General features: G+C 48.1%; 1 protein-coding gene across 1 annotated transcript in view; it reads right to left on the minus strand.

The window, feature by feature from the left end:
- The window catches only part of CSMD2 (CUB and Sushi multiple domains 2), a 286785-nt gene that overhangs the window by 23414 nt on the left and 244820 nt on the right, over window positions 1-18551 (minus strand). The window contains exons 50-57 of the mRNA XM_082777291.1: window positions 13435-13620; window positions 12939-13133; window positions 11307-11480; window positions 10765-10938; window positions 7274-7447; window positions 6267-6455; window positions 3234-3407; window positions 619-801 (exon numbers count right to left, since the gene is read on the minus strand). Coding sequence (XP_082633417.1) covers window positions 619-801; window positions 3234-3407; window positions 6267-6455; window positions 7274-7447; window positions 10765-10938; window positions 11307-11480; window positions 12939-13133; window positions 13435-13620 — 1449 coding nt within the window. The remainder of the gene's footprint in view (window positions 1-618; window positions 802-3233; window positions 3408-6266; window positions 6456-7273; window positions 7448-10764; window positions 10939-11306; window positions 11481-12938; window positions 13134-13434; window positions 13621-18551) is intronic.

Raw genomic sequence — 18551 nt, forward strand, 5'->3', positions numbered from 1 at the left:
CATTTGGTATCCTGCCTCATTTTGGCTTTTGTTCTTTCCCCAATTGATTTTTAAACACTTTTATAAAACAGTAGCAGTAAGCAGCACAGCTCAGAGAATCTGGCTGGGGGTTTATTACATTGGATTATGGGGTCTCACTTGATTCCTTCAAATAGGAAAATAAGGGGTTTGGGTTTTTTTAAATACAAAAATATGCTTACTGGATTATAATTTGCATTTTGCATTTGTGCTTAATGTAAATGACTCTTGCATGTGCCAGTGCCAGCTTTAACAGCGGTTTGAGTCTATTCACATTACTCATTCTGATGCATTTCTTTGATAAAGCAACAATTAATCAGTGGTACCGGACCTGCAGATCTGCAGCCAAAATGGACCACCTAGTTGGGTGTGGGATGCAGAACGAGAAATTCACCCCGTGATTCTTGCAGTGAGCGATGCTCTCAGGAGGACGACAAAGTGAGGACCAGTGCCCAAGTGCTCTAACTGCTCTGTACCTCAGTCCTGATGTTGGCAAGAACCTGAATGGCCTCGTAACCAAACCAAGGGGCTGGGCTGGCCAGGCAGCCGACCCTGAGGCAGTATTGGTGTGGCACAGGAGTTGTGGGGTTGCAGAAGTACCTTCACATTCGGGCTGTGTGCCGCTCCAGGAGCCGTTGGCTTGGCAGGTCCTCTCGGATGAACCCCGGAGCGTGTACCCGGGCTCGCAGCTGAAGCGGACCATGCTGTCTACATCAAACTTATCTCCCAGCCCAATGCCATGAGACGGGATCCCGGGGTCACCGCACACGCCCTGGCTGCCTCCTGTTAAGAAGAGAGCACAATATCATCAGGTAAGTGAGCCCTGGGGCTTGACCCTTCTCCCCCCTGCGCAGCACACTTTCAGAGGACAAGCACAGAGATCTGGATCGTGTGGCTGACTCAGTTTAACTCTCTGACTGGCTTCCAGCAGAGAGGGAAAGTTCCCCATGAAATGTCCCCCGACTTCGGGAGCGCATTGTTTTTAAGCTGGTTGCAAAATATGGCCCTAATTCCTGAATCTCAAGATGGAGTCCTCACCAGCTGCAGCTGCTTTCCGTGGCAGCTGCTCCAGCAGACAGCAGCTTGGTTGCCAGCATCAGTCATGTGGATGGTTTCCCTCCAAGCAGAAATTACAACATGCTCCAAGCCACCTCAGCAAGCCCTACTGTATTTGCAGAACAAGAAGCTGTTGGGTTTGGAGCACGGAGGCGATAGGGATCCAGCTGAGAACCATCCGCTTGTACAAGTTGTGAACACTTTGTGCTGCTGGCTCTAAGTTAGGGGGACAGGAGGAAGGGAGCAGCTGCAGCAGATGCCTCGTGGGGGTTCGCTGAAGCAGGCTGGAGAAATGCCCACCTCTTTACTGCCTGATGCAGGCTCACACCATGTATGCCTGTTCTTGGCTTTCTCTGCTAATGATCTGTGTAAACACATCCACCCCCAAGCCAGGAAAGACTACTCCACTCCTGCAGCTAGCAATGAAGCTCCCAGTTCCCGAGCCTTCTGTGCTTTGCTGCAGGTACAACCTTTGCAGTGTTACGTGCAATGTAAAATATAATGAACATATTAATCACCTGGAAAAAACGCTTGCTTTTAAAAAGAAGGGGGAGAACGCTGCAGGCTCAACAGTTTCTTTCATACCAACTTACATCAAAATCTTTTGTTTCATTGCACAGGAGTTGCCATCAGACAGTAGGGATCTTTGGTGCACAATGGAGACAATCTGAGCTCCCAGTCTCCACCCTGGGTTGGGAAAGTGGCCTTGAAAAACCTCCTCTGAGCAAAAGGCAGAGAAGACACAAGCCTCTGTGCTTCCTGCTCCAGCTTCTAGCAAGGACTTGCACCGGGGAGACACTGGGGAATGAGGCCCTGGGCTAGAGTTTTGTGTTCTTGTTACAGTAAAATAGAGGAACACGACTAAAGGCTTCATTCTTCAGTGCTTTGGTAATTTTACCATCTGAGTTTGGGGTAAAAGAGGGCTCCTTCCCCAGGCTGTTGGGTGGAGATCCTGGTTCTGAGGCATGGGGCATTCACTGGGCCCCGGGTCAGGGAGGACCCGTCAGGCACAGCCAGCACTGGTCTAACGCTGCCTCCACAAAGTTGTTCAGAAAAATCACACACAGCAGATGTCAGGAAGAACTAGTCAGAGTAATGCTGAATATCCCCAAAATCCACCCAAAAAGATGACAGAAGTGACAGTGAAAACTGCACGGGGAAAAAGGGACGAATTAGAGCAGAAAACTCTTCCAAGCAGCTACAGATCAGGAACTCTGCTCTGCAGACACGGCTTCTGAGTATGAGGATGACTCTGCCTCATTGCTTTTTCCCTTCCAAAGCAGAGGTTAAATTTGGTCAAGTGCAGCTGCTAAATCTAAGTGGTACAATTAAAAATTAACACTTGTCCCAACTGCTTTGCTCCAGCTAAGTTCTTATTTTGTCTCTATCTGTGCTCTCCAAGGAATGAGTGACAGGATGGCACGGAGAGGGCTTTGTACAGCATCCTGCCAATTATTCAGCATCTTCCCTTCCACTGGAGGCCATCAGCTGAGATCCCAATGCCCTGATTTCAGGAAGGCTTGGCAAGAATATCTCTTTGTATCCCACACAACTTTGACCTATCTCACCAGGGACATTTTTACTGATCAGGATGTTTTCAGTGCAAGACCCTTTCTCACTGGCACGGGAGCAAGGAGGGAGTTCTGCGGCCAAACTGCTCCCAGCTGAGGTACTGAGACCTGGGACAGCTACAGTGCCATAACAGCAGATGTCAGGCCTTGGAAAGGGGCCACACGTGCTCTTTTACTGGAACGCATGCACAGAGGGGTCAGATGCTGGAGTTAGGATGCAGGGACCTGATTTTTCCTAAGACACATTCACCCTGCACAGACTCTGCATGGAGAAAACCGTAACCAGCAGGCTGCAGCAGTCCTCCTGCCACAAACATTTGCTGCAGTGATTTATTCCTTCTGTTGCAAGCTTCGTGGTTTACTCTCTGCCAGTGCTTATCATCCAAGTTGCAGGAGACTGGATAGCTGAGACAGTGATTTTCAGCATTCCACGATCCAAAATCTCTGTAGCACACACACATTTCTCCAGCTCAGCACAGCCCATCAGGGGGCATCATCCTGCCCCCTTGCAGGATAAGGAGCAGCAGTGTTCTTTATGCTGCGAGGGACAGGATTGTGCCATCTCCTCCTGCCCCGAGTGCAGCTCACCTGAGCAGTGTGGCAGGGAGCCACTCCAGCGCCCGTCGAGCTGGCACATGCGAGTGGAGTTGCCGATCAGAGTCCGCTTCCCCAGGCAGCTGTACCGGACCACGGAGCCGACGGTGTACTTGTCACCTGAGATCTGAGCGTGCGGCGGGGAGCCTGGGTGCCCGCAAGAGACCACTGCAAGACACGGATGAAACAGCTTCAGCCACGAGGGAACTGCCTGGGGGACACATTCAGAGGCAGACAGAGCAGGTACATGGCAAAGCCCTGTGTGTTTGAGGTTGCTACCTGGGTTCTTGGCAGCTCAGAGCCCACACATCTGCCCCAGAGTGGTCTGAGCCCCCCCAGTGGTGGTGCCCAGCCCCGGTGATGGGCTCACGGCAGGGCACAGGTATGGCACAGCACACCTTGTACTGCGTCCTTGTGGGGGACACACACTGCTCCTGCAAGAACTGCCAAGGGTTTGTGCGTAAATGCCTGCTCCTGACACTGACAGGCACTTCGCAGGTTCCTTGGGGACCCATCCCTTCTTAAACATGAGCATCTCCACGCACACCCTCATCCTCATCCACACCCGGCAGTGCCACGTCCTGTCAACACAGAGCTGTAATCGATTACTCGATGCTGTGTCACATCTGAGGAAATTATCCTGGTGGATATGGAGCACTGCTCACTCAGCCATTACTAGTAGGAAAAAAAAAAAAAAAAAAAAAAACACAAAAAACCAATCACCGCCACTAACAATAATTAATAGGTTTGCTTTAGCTTGGCAATCAAAGTGGAGACAGTGAGGGTGTTGACAAATATACCAACAGATCTAGGGACTACTAGAGAGGTTTGGATGAGGATCCTCAGCGTAAAGACCATGCATCGTTTGGTTTCTGAAGGAAAGCATCCGTAACGGATATGTTCTCTCCCTCCACTAGAGTCTAAAAATACAAATACTGGCATTAGGTAGAAAACATGATGTATGTTTCAATAAAAAGGAGAGCACGCTTATGTTTGGGCATGTGGGCGTTGAAATATATTGGTGCAGAGCTGTGACTAAAACCAAGGACGCTTTGCAAAGAAATGGGTTTGATAGCTAATACTTAAACTCACACTGTAACTAACAATTTAATAACAGATACTCCAGCAGACTCAGCTAAGCTTAAAACCTGTGGCAGTACTGAGGTTTTTAAAGGATTTATGTACACAGCAGGAAGACTGTTTCTTCTGATGCATTAGGCTCTGCTCCCATGTACTTTCCTTACCGGGTTTGCTCTCCCACCCCTTGAAGGAGATCAGCTCTGTTTTACTTCCTCTTCAAAAACAGGCATGAGACAAAATTCTCAGCCCAAGCCTGTCAAGCTTCTTGGCTTATGTTTTAGAAAGTCCGTTGTAATTCCAGACATCCAGCTATAAACACCTTTAAGGGGTATGGGTTTCAGCCCTGAGCACATCCTAAGGTTGACACAGAAAGAAAACAAAGGCATGCAAGAATCTCTTACATTATTATTCGTATTTGTTCTAAACTATTAAGCCCATGAATCAGAGAATCAGTTGTAAAACTGACTGGAGTTTCCAAAGTTTTGAGAATGCCCACAAATCCTCCAAGTCAATGGATGTTCAACATTTGAAGAAAGGAGATTCCTTTCACTGAGCTGAACAGCTGCGGACTGGAGAAGCCCGAAATATCAGGCTCCCAGCTTTTAGAGGAAACTACTGCCTTGGAGTCCCTGCAGCTGTGTTAACACGTGGTTATCACTTGTCAATTCCCACAGCCTGTGCAAGGTGCTGTAAACGCAAGAAGGTGGCATGCTGCTAACAAAAGCAAAGAAAAATGTACCGAAAACTACTTTTTGTGTTTAAGTGTCAAAGGATAATACAAGAAAAAAAAAAAGAAAAAGAAACAGTTGTGGCTTTGGAACAGCTCAGCTGATTTTTGTACTTAAGGAGATCCATTTTTTGACTGCTTTACTGATTCGTTATGCTAGGTGACAAGAGATCCCAATTTCTTTAGTGTCCAAGAAGGAAATACTAGCACAAAACTCACAAAACCCAGGTCTCAGTCCTGATGGTGTTTTTGGTTTTTTTTTTTTTTTTTTGGCTATGTGCAATACTAAATGCACTAAACACTTTCTCATCCTCGCGGAGGATTTTTTGGATTTTTATGTCCAGGAGACTCCTGAGATGCTGTGTCAAGACTCAGACTTGTGGGTGTCATCCCTGCACTGCTCTTTGGGTGCAGCCCCCGGCTGCTAATGCCAAGGGCATGACAGAGGGCAACACCACTGACACCTTTCATAAAATGTCTGGGGAGCTCCTAGACTAGGTATAACTACTACAGCACATGACCAGCAAGAGATTTTGTGTCCTTCTACATAAGGTCTTCTATACTATCGGAAATATCCCTTAAGCCAAATCGTTGCTCTGAACCTCCCAATTCTCTCTGCAAACCGCAATGTCAGAAAGGGCAAGGATGCTCTAAGGAAGGGAGAAAAAATATAGAACAAGTCAAGAAGCAAATCCTCTTTACCACCTGCTTTGCAGCAGAATAAAGGCTGTGAGTATTTCACCGCCACACCATCATTTCCCTCCTCCGAAGCCACGGGGATGAGTGGGTGTATGGAAACTCAGCCATGCCTGGCTGCTGCTAAATATGCTCTGTCCTTGGTCAGGCTAATTGATGCTGCTTCCTGTGAAAGCCTGTGGTGCAGAAGCCAGGCTTCTCCTCTCTACCTGCACTATTTCTGCTGGAGCCCCACGGAACCAGTAAAACTCAGAGGAAGCTGACTTCCCCTGCAGAGGGAAATGATCCTTGTCTAATATGGTTTCTCTCCTCTGACCACTTATTTTCCTTTTGCGGGCAGGATCCAGAGCCCAGTGAAACATACGGAAAGGTTCCCATGGATTACAAAGGGCTTTGGATCCAGACTTTTGACATAACCATTCAGCTTAAGCAACAAGAGAACTACACGGGAGGAAAACCCGTGGTGGGTTTGTGGAGTAGGACCCAACGCCCTGACAAAATGGGTATTATTCTGGAGAACTTACAAAGACACTGTGGGAGGGCACGGTCCCAAGTGCCATCCCCCTGACAGGTCAGTACATGAGTACCCAATAAGTAATATCCATGGCTGCACTGATATGAGACAGTTGTTCCAAAGCTGAATCTGTGAGGACCACTTGGCTGCACTTGACGGATGCTGTTTTCCAGGTGCCCGGGGTCAGTACAGTTTATAACTGCAAACAAACAACAAAAAAATACAAAACAAAGGGTGTAACAAAGAACAAAGGATTCTTCAAAAATGAGCAGGAAAAGGGGAAGAAACTGCAAATCACATATTCATCACATATTCCACAGTTCAGGTGTTTTTTTTTTTTTTGTTTTGTTTGTTTTTTAAGATTATTTGGGGGCAGAAATAGAAAAAGTCTTTATTAAAAGTAGAGAGGAGAGGCAATCCTGCAGGCTCCTGTCCTGCCACACAGAGCTCAACAGCAGAGCCTTCCTCTCTGGTCCCAAATCAGGGAAGGGCTGATTTCTTGACCAACACAGCAACAGTATCAAGAGAGATACTGGATTAATGGAATACAGATGAAGGGAGTACAGGGAGGGGAGGGAATTTGGTAAGTGAACTGGAGTGCTAATACCAGTGGAAGTAGGGCAGCCTGTAAGGAAAGGGGCTCTGCAGCAAAGGCCAAAGAGTTTGCTTTGAGTAAACTGGTCTAGGGTTACCAGGAGGACCTCTACTAAAGGTCTGGCTTGATATTTTCTTTTGTACTCCCCACTTACAGCAAATAATTCAATGTCTTGGAGGATGTAGAGGCTGGGCAGGGCCCATTAAGAGCTTTAAGTGAAGCCCAAGGGAAAATCAGGTTTGTCACATTTAAACAGGCCCTTGGAGTTCACGCATCACTCACACATTCCTGAGGAGCTAGGACGTTTTACAGATGAATTTATGCCAGTGTTGGGCTGGATTTCAGGAACCCAGAGTAACAACGAGGGAGGTGCACGTAGGATGAAGTCCAAGCCACCTAGGGGGTGGCAGCAGATGACTTACCACGGCAGGCGGGCAGGCTGCTGCTCCACTGCCCGTTGGCCAGGCACTGGGACTGCGATGCCCCTTCCAGGCGGTACCCCGTGTTGCACACAAACTTGGCCACATCGTTCAGGTTGAACTGACTCCCTTGGGTCAAGCCATTGGCAGGGTTTCCAGGGTGGCCACAGGTGATGGCTACAATCAGAAATGGGAGATGTTATTTCTCTGCCTGGAAGAACGTGGATTATCCAGTGGGGAGAAAAAAAATAAAAACCAAACAGGAAGGGCAACCGTGGAAAAAACCCACATCAACTCTGAAACCCACACTGACTTCAAAGATCTGTGGCCTGCTCTGCTGAAATACTGAATCAAGCTGAGGACACGGTACCTTTGTTCATTTTACTGGCATAAGAAATTCTCTGAACCCCTCTCTAAGCAGCTGAGTGCCAGCATCTCACTGACTTATACTGTAAATCCCTAGAGCTCCTCTTCAAAAATCCTGGCTACTGCTATTAATCTATTGCCTTACATTACCCTGGGCATTGCACACGCAGCCATGAAACCTGATGTTTTCCTCCCCCTCCCTGGTGTAAGTCAGATGTATGCTCACTGCAGTATAAAGTTACACCTGGAGGGATAGTAAAAAGAGAGGAAAAAAAAAAAAAAAAAGAGAAAAATCAGGTTTCTAGCATGTGGCCTAAAAAGCTTATATCTTCCTTCTCGAGTCTGAACAACTTCAGGGGGAAAACCTTTGTAACTAAATCCCTGTAATGAGGATTTTTGTGTAGTTCTTTTTCCCGTGGCTGATGTCAGCTCAGGCCAGCGAGGAGGTGTAGAGCTAAAGGGCCCTGCTCAGAGTCACGCCAAGTCCCCAGGGCAGCTGCAGGTAGGGAAGGTGCAGGGACTGGAGCAGCAGGAGCTGAGCAGCATTGAGCACTGGCAATGCTGATGATTAAATGTGCTTTTGCCTGGGCCACCCTGCTGGCTCCTTGTCAGAAGCAGGTCTGGATGGGAGGACACAGCCCTTGGTGCGAGTGAAGCCTGGAGACCTTCACTTTGAGCACAGCAAAAGAAATGTCAGGATGCTCCATAAAAAGCTTTTTGGCTGCTTAAGGAATGCAACATCTTCTGACAGATGAAGACAAACCAATATTGATTATTGTCATGCTGAAACAGGGTAATGGTCCATCAGTAAAAGTCCAGCAGTTTAGCTGTACGGCTGCCAAAACTGGAAGCCGGAGGGGAAGATGAAATTCCCACAAAAGATCCATAACACGTTTGACTGCCAGGGCTGGACTACACCACAGGGACAGGAATTTATTCCTTATGCAAGCTGGTGACAGGTACAGGTTTAAAAAAATATGAAGCAAGACAGCATTTCGGTGCTACAGGAAGCAGATGTCAGGTTCTCCGAGGTACTTCTGAATACAATTATGCAGGTTTTGAAATAGATGATGGAATCTTTCCCAGAAAAAAAGACTCCCTCCAGTTGGCATGGATCAAAAAGACCAGTTCACATAGAGCAAGCAACTGCAGCAGGTTTAAAGAGAAAATATCAGGACAGTAGGAAATTATAATGCGGTAACACACAGTACCCTGAGCTTATTCAGAAGCAATAAAGCCACAATCCATCTCATTTCAGAGCTCAAGAGTGGTCTGCGTTAATGACATTAAATTTATGTTATCCATAAGGCCTAATGTAGTGTAATAACTTCAAGGCCAGCTTCTTCATGAGACACCTTTATAGGTCTCTGCACAAAAGCTTGGGAGGCTTTTAGGTGCCAGAATCAGAAGCGAGCACAAAGCAGTGCTGAGCAAAGGCACTGCATACGAACGAGCTGAGTAGTGGCAGGATGGCTCAGTAGTCAGAAGACAGATACAGATGAGCTTTGTTCTAAAGGGTTTGGTCCCTCCTGAAAGGAACAAGATGATCCACGAAAATGGATGTTTAGAAAATCCTGCATTTCCATGAATCTGCCTGACAGCGGGAAGACCTCTATCAATATGATTTCCTGGTCCAAGGTTACTGTGTATGTACTTGGCAGGTAAAAGTGAATTAAAACTTTTTCAGCTGAGCATCCTCAGACACTGGAGTAATTCACACCTGCCTACAGAACCAGGGACAGCCTTCTCAATAATTCTTTTCCTAAAACCTTATGCAGAATCCTAGACGTGAACACCTCCAGTTTTAGGAGCCCCTGCTAACCATTACAGCTTGAGTCCATTTCTTATTTTTAGGCTGGAATCTGCATATTCATTGATTTGCAGGTCATTCCTTACTTCATATCTTGCTGTTACTATTGTGCCTCTGCACGTAAAACCCTAACCCAGACATGAGAGGTTGGAAGTAAACACCTGGAGAATCATGATATGAAATGCATGGAATGCACTGTCCACTGATAAGATGCTTAAACTTATTAACACCTTAGTTAGAGCTCTAGAGACTTACTTAATTAGCTTATTTACTGGAAAGATAAATGAGCAGGTTGTGCAAGGTGACTCATGAATGTGGATCAGAGGAAGAAAGAGAGGCTGACTTTCCTCTGGCACAGAGCATGGGTCTCAAAGAAGGGGATAATAGCGGTGTGCTTGGTGGGGACGATGTCTGCCTTTAACCTCCCCACACCCTGATGAACTCTCCTCAGAAACCACACCTTCAACGGAGCTCATCCATTAGAAACTCAGCACACAAAAACCAGCAAAAAAGGTAGAACTGACAAAGCAGAGGCAAGAAGCAAAGCAGCCAAAACTGCAGAGCTGCTGCTCCTGCCATGCCTACACAACCCCCAGGGATGCTTGCACACTATGCACTCACTCTGGGCACGCAACCTTGTTGAGCCCAGGTGTGAAATGCTGCAAGGAAGCAGAAAAAATGAGCATAGAAACCTGAAAACCCACGAGTTGCTCCTCCACAAAACACGGGTGGTTGCCCACAGGACTTCCCACTCCAGATTTGTTCCCAGCACGACAACTGGAACCCGTTTCATCTTTGGACTATCCTGAGAAATAACAGGCTCACTTCCAAGCAACGGCACTTTTGGAAACCTGACTGCATTTCTCCAGCTTCCCCAGTGCCATTTTTGTAACTGCCTTTTGAGTATATATTACCAGTGCCAGAGATTGCTGCTCAGTTATAGAGAGACCCGGTATGGACCCAGAGCTGCCAGCAACATGCTAGGCTGAACGGGAAGGGCCAGCTTTGCACAGCGGGGAGGGAGTCAGAGTGAACTCAGCTGATGCTGCCAACCTGACAGCACTCATTTAAATGAGGAATATTTCAGCGAAAAGAGCTACGAATAAAGCTGAACTCTCCTCCCATCCACCCTTCTGTAGCAACAGTCTGGGGGGCAAGCATTTCTTTGCTGAGCAAAAACCAGGGCTGGCTGGTCCCCCAAGTCTGTTTTTTCACTGCTTACATTACTTTTTCTTTCTGTAAACTGAACAACGGCCCTTGAGTGTGCTCTTGTCCTCTGCCCATAACGAGGGCTAAAGAAATCTGACCACATACTTACGCACACAGACAGGAGTCTTCCCAGACCAGCGGTGGTCCTGCTGGCAGATGCGCACAGACATCCCGATCAGGCGGAAGCCGGGGTTGCACTGATAAACCACGCTGCCACGGTAGTTGTAGTTCTCCCCATTGATCTGCCCGTTGACGATGGGACTGGGAACACCGCAGTGCCCAGCTGCAGGAGGGAGACAAGGAGAATCACTGAGAGCTCTCGCCTGCCCCTCCTGAAGTCATCACACACCGACCTGACTGTCTGGCTGGATCTGAGTTTGAGTCTCTGCAGTAATAAATAAAACCAGAGCAGCAGCAAAAACAACATATCATTTTTAAAGCTCTCCTCTCCAATCTCATAACATCTCACATCTACTGAGCAGTACACAATCCAAGTCTGCTTCCTTTTTCTATTTACTGAACACTCTAATGTTTCAGCAGCACTGAGTCCTCACTCGGGTTCCTTCTTTAATCAACATCCAAAATCCCTGTTTTCTCCTGAAATACCACCAGGACTCGTTCACCACCACAACACAGATGCTCCGCACGTACCCAGACATTTCACTTCGGCTCCACTCCAAAGTCCATTGGCCATGCACTCCCGCACGCGGGATCCTACCAGGGTGTAGCCAGTATTACATGAGAAGATGGCCGTGGCACCGTAGCTGGTCAGTGTGCCGATCTTGTTGCCATTGGGAGGAGTTGGCAGATCTCCACAAGAGATAACTGAAAGAGATCCCAAATTACAGTAAGAGAGAATGGGCAGGGAGATAGTTGGTTTTGTTTTTGTCTTTTGTTGTGTCTTTTTTTTTATAGAAGTGCAGACACTTATCACCACAAGTCATTAAAGCCATAATGAGTAGGAAAGATTATTAAATAGTGCAGAACATTATTAAACATGCAGAACAACAATTCAGTCATGTTACATGAGCCGACAAATATAAGCACTACTAAAAATTCTGCTTCAGGACACGAGTGAAGTCATAAAGATAAGACTGGCTAGGAAGAAATTAGAGAAGCTTTTCACACAGGAAGTTTTTAATACGGGGATATTTGTATTATTAACCCATTGCCAGATACAGCCATTAAGCAATGACTTTCAGAAAACCCACAAAATGGCACAACATTAATGGGTGTTTTCAAACTAGAACGTGACACTCAGAGACCTCTGTGCTTTTTCTGGCACAGCGACTTCCAGGAGAGGGCTGAAGTCTACAGATCAAACCCTCAGAAGACACCCAGTGGAAAGCCCAGGGATCCGACTCCTGCAGGTACAGCTGGAGCTTGGCCAGGAGCCACTGCACATGCAGCTCCAGCCACAAAGTTCAGCTCTTTATTTTATCTACCTTAAAGATCTGCAAACCCTCTGGGAGCTTTCACACTCAGCAAGAAAACAGACTCACACTGGGTTCTTCTGACCTTAGTGCATTGCCAAGTTCCTGTCATTTGAATTTATGTGGCAATAACGCTGAAGAAATAAAATGGGGTCAGGCTCACGCTCCTGGATCTGGCTGAAGAGCTAGCAGGGGTAAAACTACATCTGTCACTGAAGCTGGCAGTTGCATCTCTAGAAACAAAGAGAGCCAGGAGGGAAGGGAAAGCTGCCATTCTGAAGGAGAAATTTTTCTGCCTCTATCCACACTCTTGAGAGAAAAATCTCCACCTTTGATAAAAAAAAAAAAAAAGATCCAAGGCATGGCAGTTGTGTCAGAACGACTGAGAACTGCTTGTTTGCCAAGGGTGCTTTTGATTTACAGGTGACACTGTTACCCTCGTAAACTTGGCATTTGCATCACGTTGGAAGAGGTTAGGTCTTAAATCAGAATTTTTTATTTTCTTTCTTAAAAGCAAACTTCAGAGCATCTGGCACCAGTGACAGCGAAGCTGCTGGGACCTGACAGCAACAGATGAGCTAATGTGCTCGAGTTCTTGCGGAAGCATTTAGATTAAGCCAAGAATCAGATCAACAGATGACCTCTCCCTGCCTCCAAACTCTCTTCTACCACAGCAGTTCTGCAGCCATGCTCTCAGACACTGCCATGAGCAGCCAGGGTTGCAACGTGCTTGCATGCAGACAGCAGAGCTTGCACACCTGCCGAATGGCAAACAGAAAGCACATTCCCTGCATGACATCCCATGCAGCTGGTGGCCCCTAGCACGGCTCCTCAGCTTCACTGCTCTTACTTTTACAGGTCGGCATCGGTTCTCCTATGCTCCACTTTCCGTTGGCTTGGCACCTGATGACCCTCTGGCCTGTGTAGTAGTAGCCCGGGTCACAGATGAGCATGAGCTGGGCGTTGTAGTGGTACTGGATCTCGTAGGTCAGCCGCCACCGACCGTGCTCAACTGCGATGCTGTTGATGTCGGGACAGGTGACAGCTAAAAGCAGACAAATGTGGTGAGTCAGGGGAGAGAAAGGAGACAAAGCATTACAAGGTGTTTAACTCTAGGGTACTTTGGGGTATTTCAGCAAGCGTGTTGGCTTTTTAACAAGGGGCCCAGTATTAGCATCTCCATCGTACAGGTAGGAAAACAAGGCACCACGAGAGGGGACACCACACACAAGTTGCACAGGATTAGAAACTTGATGTCCTAAATATTATACCTATGAGGCAGGAAGATATTACTGAAGGGGCTTCCCAAATTCCCTGTGGCATGGCCCCGGGCTGCCACCACTCACCCACACACTGCGGGGGCTGGTTGCCGTTACTCCACTGTCCTGCCTGCAGGCACTCGGTGCTGGACTCCTCCCCAGGCTGCAGCTGGAAGCCCTGGTTGCACTGGTACACAGCTTTCGTACCCACCGTGTACTCCTTGCCAAAGACCACGCCGTTCTTTGGTGCTCTAGGAACACCGCAGGAAAGAGCTGGGAAGGAGGAGGGGAAAAAAACAGCTGAGAAATCAGTCAGCTTCCAATATGATCATGGATTTGTGATAAGTGAGCTGAAACCCCAGCTACAAAGCTCGCCTATTTGCAAAAGCTCCAGCACCCCATTGAACCCCAGGAGCTGCAATGAATGCCCGCTTTCACAGAGGATCAGATTTTCACCTCCTTCGCATCACTGCGGTAACAGCAAAGCCAACACTGAATACTGATACCTGCTGGAAGAGACGCTGGCTCATATTTTCTCTATCATCTGTAACACAAAGTGCATCAACACAGTATTCAGAAGTTTTCACACAGAGATAAAGGATTAGATAGCAATAATGTTTTGTATTTACATCCCACAGCAGTGACAACCCGAATCCCTTTTCCAACAGCACTTCTGGATTACAGAAGGCAGCAAATTCTATAATTATGTAGTGCCAGAAGGAGAGCTAAATTTAGCACTATGACTGAGAAGGTAAGGGGGAAATTCAGGGGGAAAACTCAAACAGGCACAATGCCAAACGGCTGCTCAAGACAGCAGCTCTTCAGAGAAGCTTTGCCCTACTCCTGCTGAGATCCTCACTCTGTGGCCAAACAGGGCAGAAAGGGGCCAGCCAGGCCACAGAAATGCAAGCTACAGTCAGATAAAGGCAGACCAGAATCATGTTCACTTATGCTCCAAGAGTTTCATGAGACATCGCAATCCCCATTGCCCTGTTCTCTACTGCTAGGAAAACCAGCACTGGGAGTCTGTCACTTGAACTTGTGCTGTTTTCATCAGCATTTGGAAGAGTTGGGAAGCCAAATCCAGACTTGCCTCCAAAACCAACACGCAGGTTCTCATCCCTCTCTTTGAGGCTTGGCTCTGGGGGATGCCCATCTCGCTTGGGCTGGAGACCACAGCCAACCCATCTGGACAGGCACAGAATGGCAAAGGCTGGGACGTGTAAAGCTGTCCCTGCAAGAAAATCCCCCCATGGGGTTGCCAACAAACTCTGCAGGGCACAGAGATGAGCAGAGCCTGCTAGCAGCCACTGATTTAGAGGCCAACAGCTAACCCAAATAATTGTATGCATTTTTGAAGTGCTCAAAAGGAAAACTATTCCTTCCTGGAGTAGCCTGAGCTGCTCTCACCCAGCTAATACATGAACCAGAAGCTGAGCCTATGCCTCCTGAGCCACATGCTGATACTTGGACACACATTCACCTTCCAGTTATTCCCTCTGCGCACAAACACAGGTTAAAAAATCAGCAATATTAGAAAAGTCACGTTCTGGTAACATGGACCCCCACCAAACATTGAAAGGAGAGACCAAAATTATTGAGTACAGCATCAGCACAACCACTGGAGCTTTCCACCACTCATGGTCCAAGCCATTTTTATCCCATTACTACTACATGAGTGGGCCAGAGCCCCAGCCTGGAGCACAATTACGCAGCACCTTGCAGATGCTGGTGTTGCTAATAGGTGTGAGTAATTCAGCAGGCTGGTATTAGCACGATCAGGCATATCCCTGGTTGAAATGATAATCACATGTATGTCACTTCATCGAGCTAAGGAGCTTGGTGAATCTCTCTACAAGGCTGGGTGTCTAGACAAGCAGCCACGCTGAATACCAATTTCGTTCTAAGGCAAAAGGAGACCTGGAAAGTCCTACCCTTTCACTTCCATCCTGCAGTTCTCTTATTATTACTTTTTGATGCTGCTTCCAGTCAGAGAGGCTGGTTAGAGAGTGAGCCCCTTTCCTTGTCACTGACCCCAGCAAAGCCTTCTCCCTTCTCTCTGCTCAACTCTCTTCTGCTCCTGGGAGCTGGAGAGAGAGGTCATGATGAGGAAGCTTCCACTGGCATCAAGAGTTTTGTTCAGAGGTCAGAAGGGAGCATGTGAACTCAGCAAGACCCTGGTAAGGACAGCAAGAAACGTCTCACTCCTTTTCAACCCACCCCAAGGACAGGGCCGGTCTTCCTAGGCAGAACAGACAGAGCGAGGAGGCACAAGGCCTGAACAGTCTTTGCCTCCAGCCTGACACCACACCAAAATCTACCACTTCTGTTTGCTGCCAGGAGACACAGACTGACACAGAGGGACACCAGGAGCAAAGAGAGCCTGGGCCCAGCCTTACTCCAGGCCAGTGAAGCTGAGCTGCCACTTGCCTTCGTTTCTCTTCATGATGCAGGGATCACTACCGCAGGCTAGTCCTACCTCCTGCCTCTGAAGTGGTCTACTTGGTTATTTATTTTCCATTGCATAAGCCTTGCCCTGATACAAAAGATAGTTAGCGATAATACAGAGCTTGAGGGCCAGAGGCAGTTGACTCAAAAGTTCATTAGGCCACCAGAAATAACAACAAAGAAGTAACCTTCTCCTCCTGCAGATGGTCAGGCTGCAATGTGAAGATGTATTGGTCAGGAAGAGCTCATTAGGCTGAAAACTGCTGCACCGAGTGGGCTGCATGCTGCACCTGATGGCAGGATCCTGCCTTTCCGTGCAGTCAGGCATCCCTGAGCAGAATGCAGCATGAGTAACTTCCTATTTACAGAGTCCGGCTTGATTTTTGGGGTGGCAATAACCTTGCTCCATTTCTGAAGCTCAAATCGTGGACAATGCGATCCACTGAAAACAAAGATTAAAGAGTAGCTGTTCCTGGGGAAAAGCAAAAACAACATTTGGCCAGGAGAGACCCACTGAGAGCGTGATCTGGGGAGAGAGGAGTGCTTGTGGGGGTTCAGGGGTATGAAAGCTCAGTCTCCAGGAAGAAAATGTGCTAGGAAAAGGGACAGAGGCTATGAAAGCAAATCTGCAGCTGGGATTCCAAAAACAAAGCAGCTTAAAAATAGGCAGCAGAGACAGAAAAGGCATATTAGATCATCTTGTGTTCTCCCCCATTGTGCCAACGCAAGATTGTTCCCTGCAGAATATTCTCTGCTGCTTCCATAAATGTCAGCTAGGACAGAGCACGTAGTAAAGATTATTCAGAGGGGATCGGGAAGGGGAAGAGGATTATGTGCTGGCAGAGGGGAGCTATGGGAAATGTCATTTGTTAACTAGGCCATGTGTTTACGGGGACCCCAGTTCCTCTCCTCCTGACGCAGCTGACTGTGCGAGCAATTTATGCTGTGTTGTGGATCGAGTTCCCAAATCTCTGCCATGCGGTCCTAGCCACCAGAAAGGAGAAATTGAGTACGGCCCAAAACAAAAGGTTGCCAGTTGGCTTCGAGAACAGTGCGAAAAAAAGAGATGTGCTGGATTTTATGCAGCTGACCTGGGCAAGGAGAACCGAGCCAGGCCTGGCTATCAGCAGCTCGAGGCCAGGGGGGGGAGCTGCTCTGCCATGAATTCTCCTACGGCTCGGGCTCGCTGCTGCTCCTCGCCTCCTGTGTCCATCTCCAGGCACTTGGTGACCATGGGCCAGTACTGAGATCCCAGACGTGAACATGGGGAAACAGAGTGGGGAGGTGACTTTCCCCAAAGGGTTATGGAAAGGAGCCCATGGAGCTGGGCCTGGGGCGAGCGATCCCGCAGGTGCCCCCAGCTCCAGTCCAGGCAGGGGGGTAATGGACAGGTCTGCTCAGATTCCTTCCATGCTGGCCGAGGTACTGGTGCTCAGGGACTTGTTTCTGCTTTAAATTCCTGCTGTCGGGTGCTATCTCAGCCACGTACAATCCTCCTCACACATCCTCTCTATCCACCCCACCCCTGCCTCTGTGCTTCAAGTCCGCTCCCCACACACCACAGCACCCCGTGGGAGTAAAGAGCTGAACCCGAGGCCCAGGTGGCATCCCCAGCACACCGAGGCAGTGAACACTTAGCAGCATTAGTACCGATTTCTGATTACATTATTTGCCTTAAAATAAAAAGACCCAGCGTGTATCGGGGAGAGATTCCTGTCGCTGGGCGAGGGCTTCGTGAGGCGCAGTTGCCATGACAGCCCCTGGCGCGTGCCGGGCCTGCTGTGCGGTTCATCTGCTGGTGTCAGCAGCCCCAGCCTGCCTCACCGCTGAGGTTAAATCATTATCTGAGCTCGTGCCCATTTTCCTAGACCCCCCCCCTTGCCAACAGCATCGCACTTTGGGTGACAGGGGCTTGCTTTACTGTTTTCTGCTTGCCTTTAAATAAATACAACCTTGAGAGGGCTCCGAATGGATTTAAGCACCCACATCACAGAGCAAGCCTTCAGAGGCAGGACTGCACGCAGCCCATGCATCACCAAGAGGCACTAAGTGATTCAGGAGGACAGAAAGGAATTTTCAAGGCTCTTTGGTACCCCCACACTAAATAATCCTGCTTTTCCTTAAGGTTTGGACTGGGTGACAATGCACACAGTGCAACGAGATTTTGCCTCTGCCGTCTCCGTTCTCTGGCCAGTTTCCAGGGAAGTCAATGTAATATTAATCCCCAGTGTTCAGTTCCCTTGGAACATGGATGAATGTTCAAAGACACTGAAAGGCTTCATCTGAATAAAGATGGGCATTTTATCAACACAAAGGAGCTGGGATGATTGGTGGATTGAGGAAAAGGTGCAATCAGAAAGTGCGCATAGAGAGACAAAATGGTGTGAAAGCAACCCCCCGGTGCACGCTGCCCTGCCTCCCCTCCTCTCCCACACCTGCAAGGAGCCATGTGCTAAGTGTGACAGGGCATAACGATTACGGTTGATTAGGAGGTGATGTGGAAAGAACAACTACATGCCTAAATCTTATATAAAGCCAACAGAAACTGGGCACCATCTGAATCCCAAGAAATCTCATTCCACACAGAGCTAAGAGTGGATTTCCAGAAATAATAAAGCAAATTCCAGCCACTAAATCCCAGTGGAACCCACATCTCTGCCAGCCTTTCCAGATTCTTCCAGACAACAGCTTCTCTTGACCTTAACAGAAGTTATGGCTTTCCTGAGAATTCAAATTCTTCTGAAATGGTACCCTTT

Source organism: Aythya marila (assembly GCF_965140915.1).
Source record: "Aythya marila genome assembly, chromosome: 22".
Lineage (NCBI taxonomy): Eukaryota > Metazoa > Chordata > Aves > Anseriformes > Anatidae > Aythya > Aythya marila.